This window comes from Protopterus annectens, chromosome 3.part0 (genome assembly GCF_019279795.1).
Source record: "Protopterus annectens isolate FY-2018-M chromosome 3.part0, PAN1.0, whole genome shotgun sequence".
NCBI lineage: Eukaryota > Metazoa > Chordata > Ceratodontiformes > Protopteridae > Protopterus > Protopterus annectens.
Genome location: NC_056731.1, coordinates 443,855,373 through 443,868,974, shown reverse-complemented (window position 1 = coordinate 443,868,974; position 13,602 = coordinate 443,855,373). Strand labels below are relative to the sequence as shown.

The following is a 13,602-nucleotide window of genomic DNA, read 5'->3' as shown; positions in this document are numbered from 1 at the left end:
TACTAGGGTAAGATCCCACGGTGGTGTAGGGTTCCTTTACTGGGGGTTGAAGAAGAAAGGTACCTTTGAGGCAGGCCTTACAAAGCTTTGAAGATGCTAAGGAAGCCATATTATTCCCCACATGATAATTAGAAATTGCTGCAAGTTGAACGTTGACTGTAGAAAAACTGGCACCTTGATGAAAAATTCCAGATACAAATTCCAACACAGCAGAAACTGGAGCTGTGAAAGGATCTAATGCAGGCTGAGAGGCCCATATACAGAAATGTTTACATTTACTGGAGTGCACTTTTCTGGTGGAAGACGTATGAGCCGCTACTAGAATTCTTTTGACAGGAGAGGATAATCCGGGAGTCCTGACTATCATGGGAACAGGAGTAGCCAAGCAGTGAACTTTAGACTGTCCCGGTTTGGATGGGGAATCCCTGAGGGATGAGAAATGGGATCTAGAACTGGATCCAAAGTCCATGGTGGAGCTACCAGATGAGACCTCAAAGAGGGAAACCAGACTTGGCGAGGCCAGAATGGGGCAATGAGGATAACTAAGCTCCCTAGCCTGCGAGCTTTCTGAAGAAATTTTGATATTAAGGGAAGAGGAGGATAAGCATACAGAAGACCAGGGGGCTAAGTATGAATCAGAGCATTTCTGGGGGGTTCTCCCTGAGGGGGATTCAGAGTGAAGAACTCGCTGCATTTCGCATTGGAAGGAGAGGTGAATAGATTGCAGCAAGGCTGACCCCACTTGTGAAAGATCTGTTCTGCTAGTATAGGATTCAGAGACCACTCATGAGACATCAGAACAGATTTGCTGAGCCTGCCCACTAGAATGTTGGACCTCCCCAGAATGTGCTTTGCCAGCAGAAAACAGATGGTGGAGATCACCCATTCTTATACTCTCATGGCCTCGTGGCGTAGGGGTTAAGATTTGGTTCCCCCATTTGATGATGTACCAGATCACCAACATATTGTCTGTCTGGATAGCAATCATTCCTGAAGGAAGATGAGCATGGAGAGCCTGCAATGCTAAGAGCATCACCCTCATCTCCCGGATGTTGATATGCAGATTGGTCTCATAGGGGAACCATGTGCCTTGAACTGTCCTTCCTAAGAAGTGCCCCCCCCCCCCAGCTGGGAGGCGTCTGTAGTCACAGTAGCCATGGGAAAAGGGAGGAGAAAGGGCCGTCCTCAACCAGGTCAGCGGAAAGAATCCATCACCTAAGACAGTCCCTGCACACTCGAGAGATTCTGACAGGCTGAGTCAATGGAAGATCTAACAGGGACCATTGTACTGCAAGTGTCCCCTGAAGGATCTGCATGTGAAGACGTGCCAAGCCCAAGAGATTGATTGTGGCCGCCATGGACCCCAATGCCCTTAATACTACATCCACTCTAGGGGACCGAGTTTGAAGAATGCAAAGCATATGTAGCTTCAGACTGCGCATTCTGTCTGGAGTAAGAAACACTCTGGTTCAAACTGTGTCTAATCGTGCCCCAATGAAGTCTAATATTTGGACAGGGGTCAGAGATGATTTGTTGAGACTGATGGTAATGCCTAACCTCTGGGACAGAAGAAGAAGGGAATCCCTCACTTGACAGAGTTGATGCCTGGAAGGGGCAGCGAGGAGCCAATCGTCCAGGTAGGGAAATACCTGAATGTCCTGGAGTCTCAGGCGAGCCGCTACTACTGACATCACTTTGGTAAACACCCTGGGGCTGTGGTGAGCCCAAAGGGGAGCACTCTGAACTGATAATGATTGGCTCCTAGCTGGAAGTGGAGAAACCTCTGAGAGCATCTGTCCATCTTGATACGATAGTATGCATCCTGGAGGTCAATGAAGCACATCCAATCATTCTAAAGAAGGAAAGGCAGGATAGACTGAAAGGTGACCATCCAGAATTTCATCTTGGCCACTGACAGGTTCAAGGTGGATAGATCCAGAATTGGTCTTGGGTCCCCTGTCTTCTTTGGCACTAAAAAGAACCTGGAATAAATGCCTAATCCGGATTGGTCTTGAAAAACATGTTGGATGACCCATTTTTCTAGCAGCTTTGCAATTTCTAATGCTGCATCCTCCCTGTGTGTGGGTGGAAAGTCCGGGAGGTGTTTCAGTGGTAGAGGTGGCTCAAGGAATGGGACTGAATAGCCTCTGGATATAATATGCAACACCCAATGATCTTTTGTGATGGACTTCCACTCTGTTAGATGTAGCGATAGACAGCTACCCGAATTACAACTGACTTTAGAGTGGCCATACAAGCGGAAAACGTCTTCTTGTCCTCCGCCGACATGGACTCTGGGTCGACTCAGCAATCTCCTTCACTAGGTCTTGCTGCAGCCGAATCACATGTGCCATGTAATTCAGTGCTCATACAGAAAAACTCGTTGAAGTGTACACCCGCTTCCTGAAATGGTCCAACGCCCTTGACTCTGGGTCCAGAAGATGAATAATAGAGTTCTCCTGAGCGAGCTCTTTCCTAGTGGCAGCTGCCACCACCACAGCATCAACTGGAAACCCCTTATTCCAGTGTGTACTATCTAAAGGGGGGCTCAAAACTTTATCCGGGCATTTGGGAATGGGCTGCAATGTATCCTGTTCTTTCCACGCCAGAGATGTTATAAGGTCCACTAAAAGATCTGCGGGAGGGGACACCCAGGAAGTAGACAGTCCTGTGCCAAATGCCTCAAGGAACACCGATTTGTCCAAGGTAGGTTTCTGGGCAGACTACTCCCCTCGTTGGCGGAGGAGTTCTATGATGTCTCCTTCCTCAGGGGGTGACAGGGGGGAACCTTCCCCTTCCTCCAAATCAGTGTCAAGAACCATACCAGAAACAGAGGGAGTCAGGGCGGCGTCCGAGGGCAAGATGGTCAAGGGTCTCAAGGAAATCGAGAGAACCCTCTCCAATATAGCAAAAGCTGAAGGGGAATGGACCTCCTGAGAAACGACAATAGGAGCCGTCACCCTCTGACATGAAAGGAGAGTCAGCATCGGTCCTCCAGGCGCCAAGATACCGAGAGGAAGGCCGTGCTTCGACACATTTGGAGCCAACACTAACCCCTTGGATCCAATGCTGAGGCTGCACCTCTGAGAGCTTGTTGGATGTGAGCCAGTCAGATCTGACCTGCTTAAGGTCATAGCCAGCATCGAGGTACAAAGTACCATTGGCGCCGACCCCTCTACACCAAGAGTCCTCGGATCCAAGGGCTCCAAAACTGAAGACCAGATTGGAGAAGGAGTAATCGGGTTGAAAAAGGGCTGTGTGCGGAGGGACAAGGGGGCAGGCAAGACTCCCATCTGTATCTGTGTGTGGATGAACTTCTGCATCACCCTATCCATCTCCGCTTCACTAAGGCTCCAGGTTGAGCGGAAGGAGGAGGCGACTGACACCAGGTTGGAGGGGTGGAGAGGAGAAGCCTGATCCAGTGTCCGGAACTGGGGCTCCTCCGGCTCTGGGGTGAACCAAGGAGAACTGAGCCTGGGAGACTCCGGTCTTGAAGTCGACCTTACTTTAGGTGGGGGGCCGGCCAGAGCCGAGCGATCTGGGGTTCGCTTCCTCGGCCTATCCTTTTTGGTGGATTTGTACCCATCAATGGGCCTCTTGGTGGGGGTTTGAGTCCCAGAACCCAGGGAGGCAGCAGGAGCAGAAGCCGGGGACACAAGAACTTGAATTCCTGAAGAGGGAAGAAGGCCCTTATGTATTAATTTGTCCCTCCTGTCCTTAAGTGCTCCGGGGATTAAACCCAGCACAGATGGAACAGGAGGTCTGGAGATGAGCTGCTCCTAAGCACACTATGCACAGTGTGTGGCCATCAGCTGGGGAGAGCTAATGGTCACACTCTGTACATTTTCTGAAACCTGGCTTGGGAGTGTCAGACATAACCCTTGCAGGTCCAGCACACTCACAAACACTCAAACCACACACAGAAGAGGAAGGACAGACAGAGTTTTTTTTAAGCTACAGAAATGCAGAGGGGGAAGCAGAAAGTAGAGAAGAAAGATAGTGAGAGAAAAGAGAAGATTTAATCTAAAAAAAACCACACACTTACCACAACTTTTTATGCTGAGAGCTCTGATCATGATGCGGACATTACAGGCGGCAAACAAGATCTGAAGGGAGGAAGGACACAGGGGCATTGGGGGTAGGGGAGGAGCTTTGAGATTGGATCAGATGCTAGATATGCGGCAGAATCAGATCCGATACGAATCCAGGAACCCACAGGTTGAAGACCACATGAAGACAACTACTTCAGATCAATCATTTCAAGATCCAGTCAATCTTACACATATGATGTATACAGGAACACAGTGGAAAGGACTGGGCTATTTCTTTCCAGACAATACTTTTTCATTCAGAAAAGGTAACATACTAACAGAGGAAATATAGTAATTTTTTTAACACCTTTATTGAATTATCACTTGTGACACAGGCAAATTTACATTTATATAAAAGTAATTAAACTGTATTAACAAGTTCACATTTACAAATATTATACTTCACATATACTGCTATATATCATATAGCCTAAGCAGCATTACATAAATTATTCAGTTCCTGCCCTTTTTTTTTTAACACAAGAAACATCATGACTAAACCATCACTTACGACATAGGCAATCATACATTTATATAAATGAAAACAAATCACAAGTATTTTACATCACAAACCATAATAACACACTCCCACTTGCAGACATTATACATCACTTATAATCTACCCAACCATTTTCAGTCAAACTTTACATAACTCATTTAAGTCCTGCATTCTTTTAAGCCTCATTCCTCCCCTTAATGTACTGTTCTCACAATTCCCATTTTTCCTATGTAGTTTGCTCCTATGCTTTTCTAAACACCTCAATTCAAGTTGTTGTTACTTTATTCACTACTTTTAGTACAGTTGGTTTAGATTTTGATTTCCATTTTTTAGTAATTGTTTTTTTAGCAGCCACCATAATTAGACACAGCAAGACCTTACCATGCCTTAGGCAATTCCTATTTTGTATCAGAACTCAAATCTGCCCACCCAGCATCTCTGACAGTGCATCCCACAAGAAATTCTTAAAGTACGCCAACTCACCACACTCCCAGAAAATATGTTCCCAATTACCTCTTTGTTCCCACATTTGCTGTTTGAAGAAAAATTATCTGGAGTCTACTTAGGGTATAAAAATACCTACGTAAACACTTCCAAGCAAAGATCCTGAATCTTCTAGAATTTGTTCCATGTTTGTGAGACACACATATATCCTCCCATTGTTTTTTTGTGAATTGCTTATTCAGTCTCTCTTCCCAATTCTTTCTAACCTCTTCTGACTGATTCTTATACTTACCATGCAATAGTTTATATGCTCTACTAATTATTCCTTTTTTAATGGCAGCTTCTGTTCTAGAGTCTACTAAAAACTCTACCAGTGCTGATCTTTAGTTTAGGACACCTATTTCTTTCTCTTTGCCTATACTCTGATATCAATCCTTGATAGGGAAGGCAATCTCTAACCTGCAGTTTAAATAAATTCATGGTGTCTTTCCATTTTATCATCTTTCCATCTCTAGTTAAATAGTAATAATTTTAACCAAGATATTTATAAGAAACGCAATGAAAAAAATGATCTCTAACTTTCAGAATAAAGTTGATTTTAGCACGAGCTTGTCAAATATTAACACTTTTCAAATGGTGCAGAGCCCACTGTGGTTCATCAATAACACAGGTGTTAGTTACATACCACATCCCTGTTGTATGCCTAATAAGAGAACACTATATTGTCATTGCAAACTACTTCAGCAGTGTATGACAGAACCCATTCACTTCTTTAACACATTTGGTAACATCACACATTACACAGTGAAATGGTTACACATGTAGTTATAATACAGAAAACAAACCATTATAAACATTTTTCCTTTTCGTGCATTATACATACGTTTTCTCTTTTAACAATTACTATTCAATTTAACTTTATATAGCTTGCTCAAGCCAACAACCCATCCATTTGAATCTTTATCTCCCTTATCATAGTTAACAGGCAACCCAATACCTGGCCTGCTTTTTCCTCAGACAGCCTAATGCTGTGACATTTTCTGTTTCTCCAGTCACTCCTAAATAAGAAGAAATTCTCTTGTAGCAGAGTATAACTAAAATAAATAATATCAACTGTGATATTTACATTAGTACCTACATGTTTTCTGAGCCCTCTACACTTTAATACACATCACATACATCTTAAATCCAAGACACATACAGCTTTACAATTTAAGAAAGTGAAAAAAAACTCATTGCCCTTGATTTTTCTCAGTGAAATATCTAACTAGTCATTACTGAAATAAAGTTCATGGTACATTTATAGTAAAAGAAGAATAAATGGCCATCCTGTTGTATCTTAAACTGAAAACAAACATGCTTCATCATCATAAAGCCAAGATGGTCATGAAATATCTTTCAACCACCGTCTGACAATTATTTCTACAAAGGTCCCCCGTCCAATGCACTATAAAACTATTATCTTCAAATAAGGTTTCATTCTTAAGACAGAGTAACATAAGCTAATAACATCTGTTTAGTCATTTCTATATCCCTAACTCTTATGCCCCTGAGAAAACCCCACTCAACCTCAACAGCAGGAACATTCACTGGCAAACTCAGTAATATCCAATGCACTATAAAACTATTATCTTCAAATAAGGTTTCATTCTTAAGACAGAGTAACATAAGCTAATAACATCTGTTTAGTCATTTCTATATCCCTAACTCTTATGCCCCTGAGAAAACCCCACTCAACCTCAACAGCAGGAACATTCACTGGCAAACTCAGTAATATCCATTCCACAGTAACTCTCTACCCTTCGGTATTTATAACAACTTCCTATGCTATCCATCATGCAATAAAGCATCAGTCAGTAATGTTACCTTATCTCTTTCAATTTAATAACAGAGCCAACCTATCAAAAAATCTAATAGGGAACCTAAGCAAGTTAAATTTAAATACCCAGTTCTACCTTAGAACAGGTACAAATCCTTAAACTCTTTAGAGGTACTAACCTGCATACACCATACTGTCACTAGACAGCCATTCTGTCACCTCCAATCATGACAATAAAAAATTCCAGTATAAAAAGGAACATGACCAGCTTACGAAGAAATGAAACCAAAGTGTTCTTGTACCATAATCTGCTCACTCAGACCCCCCTTGCAAAAAAACAACACATGATTTCAAATGTAAATATAATATTACAGATTCTTCTCCACAAAAGTATTTATTTACTTATTGCATTTGTTAACTGGGAAAGTCTACTGGGCCTAGGTTAGCTCATTTTCAGTATGGCCTGGGGTGAAAAGCCCGACATAACATTAATAGTGCATGCAAGAAAAAGCACAATATACAGTGTATATACAGTCTCAATGCTTAGAAATAAATATTAAACACAATGGCACAAGTTATTTACAAACATTATACATAAACACTGCGTACAATTTGATCATTGAGGATGGAGTTTGTCAGGTATGGTAGCAGTTTTGATTGTTACTTGTTGGAGTTTTGTAGGCATAAGCAGTTGAATTCAGCAAGTCAGAGAGAGCTCCTTAAGCAGTGATATTGTAGAGGGATATAGTAGTCGATCAGGTGTTAGGAGGTACTATTTTGGCACAAGTACATTGCCAGAGAAAAGAGAGGTGTGATCTGAGAGACTTCTTAAAGAGAGCAGGGTTACTCATTGTTCTGATAGAAGGTGGGAGGGCATTGCATAGTTTTGAGACAGTAAAAAAGTATACCATTTGACCAGCTGCAGGGTTAGGTTTTTCAACTTTCAGCATCGTTGTGTTTTTGGATCTTAATGGCCTGCTAGGGTGGTATGTAGTCAATAAGGAGGAGAGGGAGGGGCATGTTGAAGGCTTGTATATGAGTTTATGTGCAGTGGGTAATTGTGAATAAGTGAGGTTGTGTGGGAGTTTGAGCCAGTTTAGCTGTTGCAGAGATGAGCAGTGGTGTGCTGAGTTTTTGAATTTGTTATAAATTTGACAGTCTTGTTGTAACACGAGTTCAGTTTGGTTTTCAGGGAGGACTGGATATTTGTGAGGATTGGGGCAGCGTATAGTAGAGATGGTAGCAGGAAGGATGATGTTACAGCTTTTTTAGCAGTAATATTAATATAGTATTTGTGTCTATAGAGGGTACCTAATTTTTTATGTGTTTTGTTGATGTTGCTATGGATATGGAGGTCAAACGTAAGATTTTCATCAGTAATAACTCCTAGCAGTTTGGTACTTGTAATGACTTCAATGAGAGTATTATTATGGGATTGGACAGAAAAATCATTCTTGTACAGAGCAGTAGATTTTTTTTTTTTTGGGGGGGGGGTATTAGAAGTTTGGCTTTATTGGGATTTAGAGTGATATGGTTGTTTGACATCCAAGCTTCGGTAGAGGTGAAAACATTTTGGGTAAGACGTTATTTGCAACAAATACATATTTTTAAATTTTTTTTTTGGTTTATTTCAGTATCAGTCTGTTTTTAGTAAAGACTTATTAGTCAGAACTACAACTTGTACTTAATTCACATGCAAAAACCTCAATTCAGTGTCATTCTGCTAATGCATATACACTATAGTAATTCTTTGTACAAGTCAGGTCAGATCAAAATACTTGTGAAATTAACTCAAATGGCAAGATAATAATTGCAGTACAAAACAATTAAATTGGAAAGTGACAATGTTCAGCCATTGTACACTTGGAAACTATCACAATATTTATTGTGCCTCCAGAATGCAATAATGTTTTTAGTAATACCATTTAACAAAATATATAGAATATGATCCATTATTTAGTACCTAACTTTAGCAAGCAGCAGTACTTTTGCCTATGGGCAGGAATATGGCAAACTGAATCAAAATGTAAAGATATATTACTTGCCACACACAAGCTTAGTGTACCATAACATTTGTATTACATCGAAGAATTACTCTAACTTCTACTCTCCAGCTTTTTCACACGTTCCCATTTTTTACTGTCAGAATTTTTGTTCTTCAGATTTCTGTGCTCCCCTAACATCCTCCATCTGCCACACTGGATTGCCTTATCAATCCCTACGACAATGTAGAAAGGAAATAGGAGTGTTCTGGTGCAGCACTAGTCTAACAGGTGAGGAAAGCTATTCCTTTTAGGCATATCCTTATCTCCACCACTGCACAGAACATGCAGCAAGCTCAATGCGATCTGCATGGACATGCTGTCACATGCATACTCCTCAGTGCAGATAGTCTGCAAACACTTTCCCAGCACATTTTGTCTAAGTGAGAATCTTTTTCCACCACCAGGGAGCATCTATAAGCAAGACACTCTTCCTTCTTTCTGTTAATAAGGGGAAAGTGAGCATTATGCCACTCACTCCTATTCTCCCCACACCCCAGGCTGACTCTTCCTGTTAGAGTAAGGCCTCCTACTCAGCCTTGTATCTCTTGGGTGACAGTTAGGGTTCCATTCCTTCATGCCCTGCTAGGCATTTGCTCATGTCAGTATTGTTTCATAGTACAAAAGCTATTCAAACAATCTTCTATTAGAAGAAAAAAAAACTGTATGTACAAGTCAAAAGACATCCATCAGTGCTATTAGGAAAACACAACCCTTCACTCAAAAGTGTTGCATAACAAAGTTATATAACATTATTCATCAAGTTTTAAAAGATATTTTTCTCGGAAAACTACTGGGAAAGGAAGTGATATCTCAAAAAAGAGTGCGTGCATCTATACTGCATGCATTCCACTGAAAATATCAATTAGTTCAAGCACGTAAGGTACTGTACATCAGAATTAAATGGACGTGGTTTTCCAGAAGGAACAAAAAGATTAGACAGATGGACCTAAGTGGCTGTAACTGATGTAATGTGGGTCACTTGAATAATCATTAGTAAATCCAGAGCCAAAATTACAGTCAAAGCTTCACCAAAGGTTTGAAAAGATATCAGCATCTAAAAACCAATATGCACTGTATGCTGACTCTGCAGACCTACTCACAACTATCAATACATTGTGGTATACTTGATTCAATCATATTGCATTTTCTTTAAAACTCGGCAGGTTGTGTTTCTTTGTTAATGTTCTTCTAAAAAAGTGTTTATAAAACTTTTCTACAAGAAGCGTGCTTAATTCAGTTTCAATAATCGCTTTTTGAATCTCTAGACAAATCTCAAAAGAAGTACCACATTATGAAATATCTAAATGTGCAACTGAACCAGAAATGAACATCGGTGATTGCTGATGATGAAATATCAATATATCTATTATTGTTACCTATTTAGCTTCTGGAGATTTCAAGCAGCAGGAATGTGTTGACAATATAAGTTATGTTTACTTACTGCTCTGTGCCAAGCAGGTCTTGAAGTTCATCCTGGTTGTCCTGAGGTTCATCTCTGCTATGTGATGAAGAATCACTATCCTTCACTTCACAGACTTCCTCATCAGTGATGATGTCAAAAGTAGCATCATCTGGTTTAGCTACTTCAGATAGTAGTGGTGGTCTGTGTACTTCTTCAGTTACTAATAAAAGAGACAAAAAGAATCACTCAATAAAATACCATACACGGCTCAGACAGGGGATCAGACAAATGTGAGTGGTGCTAAAAGGCAAGCTTATCTTCTAGATAACAAAAAAGTGGGAAAAGAGCAAGTCTACAAAACCTCTGCATTAAATCCATATTTTTTATTGACATGAGATATACATCCTGTAGACTAAGTCTACTAATAAGCCCAAATTCCATCAGTAATGATACTGAGCTGCTTACAAACAATAGAAATTTGAGCATTAGGGCTAACATGGTATGAATACAGAAAAGGTGGGAAACAGTAAGAAAATACTAAAATGATACTGCACTTCACTTCTGCTTTTGAAACTACTACAACAAAACCTTTGTTTTCTGCAAAATGATTGTTCTATTGCTTGACAGTGTGTCTTTTGGCTCTGTTTCTTCTGCAGCCTCTACAGGTGATGTTTACCTGTATATATATTAATGAACTTTTTAATATTTTTCATACTAAACACAATTCTTTTAGCACTCTGTACATTGAACAACTTTCATGACTTCCCTGGACTACATGAAAAGAGACATGGAAGAGCTCTTTGATCACGTAGCCCAGGCTGGTATGACCCTGACCCTGAGTAGCATCCTGCCCTCACCAAGAATGATAGCACAGTATCAAGAACAATTATCAATTTCAACAATTGGCTAAGTTTCTGGTGTCATTCAAAGGGGATCCAGTGTCTGTCCGCCTGGGATGACATGCTCGACAAGCCATGCTGGTTCGCTAGAGGCGGCTTGCACCTGTCAACCTTAGGCTTTCCAATACTGGCCAAGGCTCTAGCCACCCCCATAGTGCCTTTTTTAGGCAAAGCTCAAAATAGTACAAGTAACAAAAAACTGAGGGTAATGCTGCTCAATGCCAGAAGTCTAAACCTCAAAATGCATGCACTCAAGGCACTCCTCAGTATGGCGAAAATCAATACATGTGCAGTAACAGAAACCTGGTTTAAGGCTCCAGAGAGCACCCCAGAACTACCAGGCTACAACTCATACCACACATGTCGGCCACAGAGCCAAGACCAAAATGCAAAAGGTGGGGGCATATCCATATTCATCAAGGATACCCACACCTCCAGGTTAGTGGCACAGCATGATGCTTCAGAGATCATCCACGTGCAACTAACAATGGGCAAAACTGTAATTCAAATTGCAGCTTGCTACAGATCCCTCACCATGTCCCAGGACCCCCATTCCGCATTTCTGGAAACACTGGGAAATATAAAGGTCCTACCAAACACCCTAATATTGGGTGATTTCAATTACCCAAACATTAACTGGGAGAACTACTCAAGTACTAACTCCTTTGCCCAACATTTCCTAGAAGTTATAAACTCAAATGCCCTGGATCAACTGGTCAACACTCCCACCAGAGGTGACAACATACTGGACCTGGTCATCACCAACATGGGTGACCAGTGCTCCACACTGGAGTTCAACCCCTCGCTGGTTAGATCTGACCATAAATAAATCACTTTGGATATCCACATTCCGCCCCCACCCCCGGACAAGGAAACCACCATGAAAAACTTTTCAAAAGCAAACTTCACGTTATTTAAGACTGAGGTGGAAAGTTTCAAAGCCCCCATGCTAAAGGATAATGCTGTCCAAGCTGCAAAATCCTTTACTAATGCATTCTACAGGCACCTACAAGAATGTATGGATCGTGCTATCCCAAGCAAAACCAAGACTCACTCCTCCAAGAAAAGGAAACCAGTCTGGTGGACTCCTGCCATAAACAAGCTATACAATAGAAGGAGGAAACTAGTACAGAAAAGAGTAAAAACCCAAGAAGGGAAGACATTCCTGATCAGGATCAGCAAAAAAGTATGATCCCTCATAAAATCATCCAAGGCGAGCTTCGAAAGAAAAATTGCCAAGGACTCCAAAGATAACCACAAGGCATTCTTTAGCAATGTCAAGAATCTAAGTGGCAATGCTCAGATCTGCTCGGAGTTAGTACAGAATGGCACAAAATACACTAAACCTACCGATATCGCCAACATCCTGGCAGACAAGTTCAGTGCAAACGTCACCCCCCTCTCACTCCCAAAAGGGCCCATAACCACACCAGAAGAATGTAGAGCCCCTGAAATCACAGACACTCAGGTTAAAACAGCCCTCTCCAAAGCCAAAAACACAGCATCAATGGGACCGGACGGTGTCCCAGGCTGTGTCCTACACGAGCTCAAAGACGAACTAGCCCCTCACCTAAACACACTGTTCAAACTCAGCCTCTCCACAGGCTATGTACCCATAGAGTGGTGCACAGCAATGGTTATTCCAGTCCACAAAGGTGGAGCCACAACAGACCCTGGGAACTATCTCACTATAAGCCTGACTAGCTTGGTCTGCAAGGCTGTGGAGTGCATCATCATGGAGCTCATTAACAGAGACATTGGACCCTACCCAGTTCGGCTTTGTTAAGGGCAGATCATGCCTCCTAAACCTGGTGGACTTCTTTGAGACAGTTACCAAGGCTATAGATGAGGGAAAGGTGTTACACACAGCCTAACTAGACCTAGCAAAGGCCTTCAACACCATTCCCCATTCTGGTATTATAGAAAAGCTCACCAGCCTGAACATAAACCCCTAGGTCAAGAGATGGGTTGCCAACTGGCTCATGGACAGAACCCACATGGTAAGAGTTGTGGGAGCTAGGTCTGACTCTAAACCGGTTACAAGTGGCATTCCCAAGGGTTCAGTTCTAGGACCCCTCCTGTTCGGCATATACTTCTCGGAGGTACAGGCAAGCACAGGAAGACTATGGCTGACCAAGTTCGCAGACGACTGCAAACTACGGGCTATAATTGACTCACCGGCTGACACAGACATCGTCCAAAAGGGTCTCAATGAGACGGATACCTAGTGTCAAAATTATGGCCTCAAGCTAAATGCCAAAAAGTGCATAGTCATCCCCTTTGGAAAAAACAAAGTACCTACAAACTACCACATAGGTGGTAGTCCCCTAAATACTGAAGACGTAATAAGGGATCTGGGGACCCAAGTAGATAGTTATCTCTCCTTTGATAATCACATTGCCA

At 41.9% G+C, this 13,602-nt stretch overlaps 1 protein-coding gene across 1 annotated transcript in view; it reads right to left on the bottom strand.

The window, feature by feature from the left end:
• Positions 1-13,602, bottom strand: part of FYCO1 (FYVE and coiled-coil domain autophagy adaptor 1) — a 2,135,985-nt gene that overhangs the window by 588,414 nt on the left and 1,533,969 nt on the right. Inside the window, exon 14 of the mRNA XM_044064867.1 lies at positions 10,340-10,520. Coding sequence (XP_043920802.1) covers positions 10,340-10,520 — 181 coding nt within the window. The remainder of the gene's footprint in view (positions 1-10,339; positions 10,521-13,602) is intronic.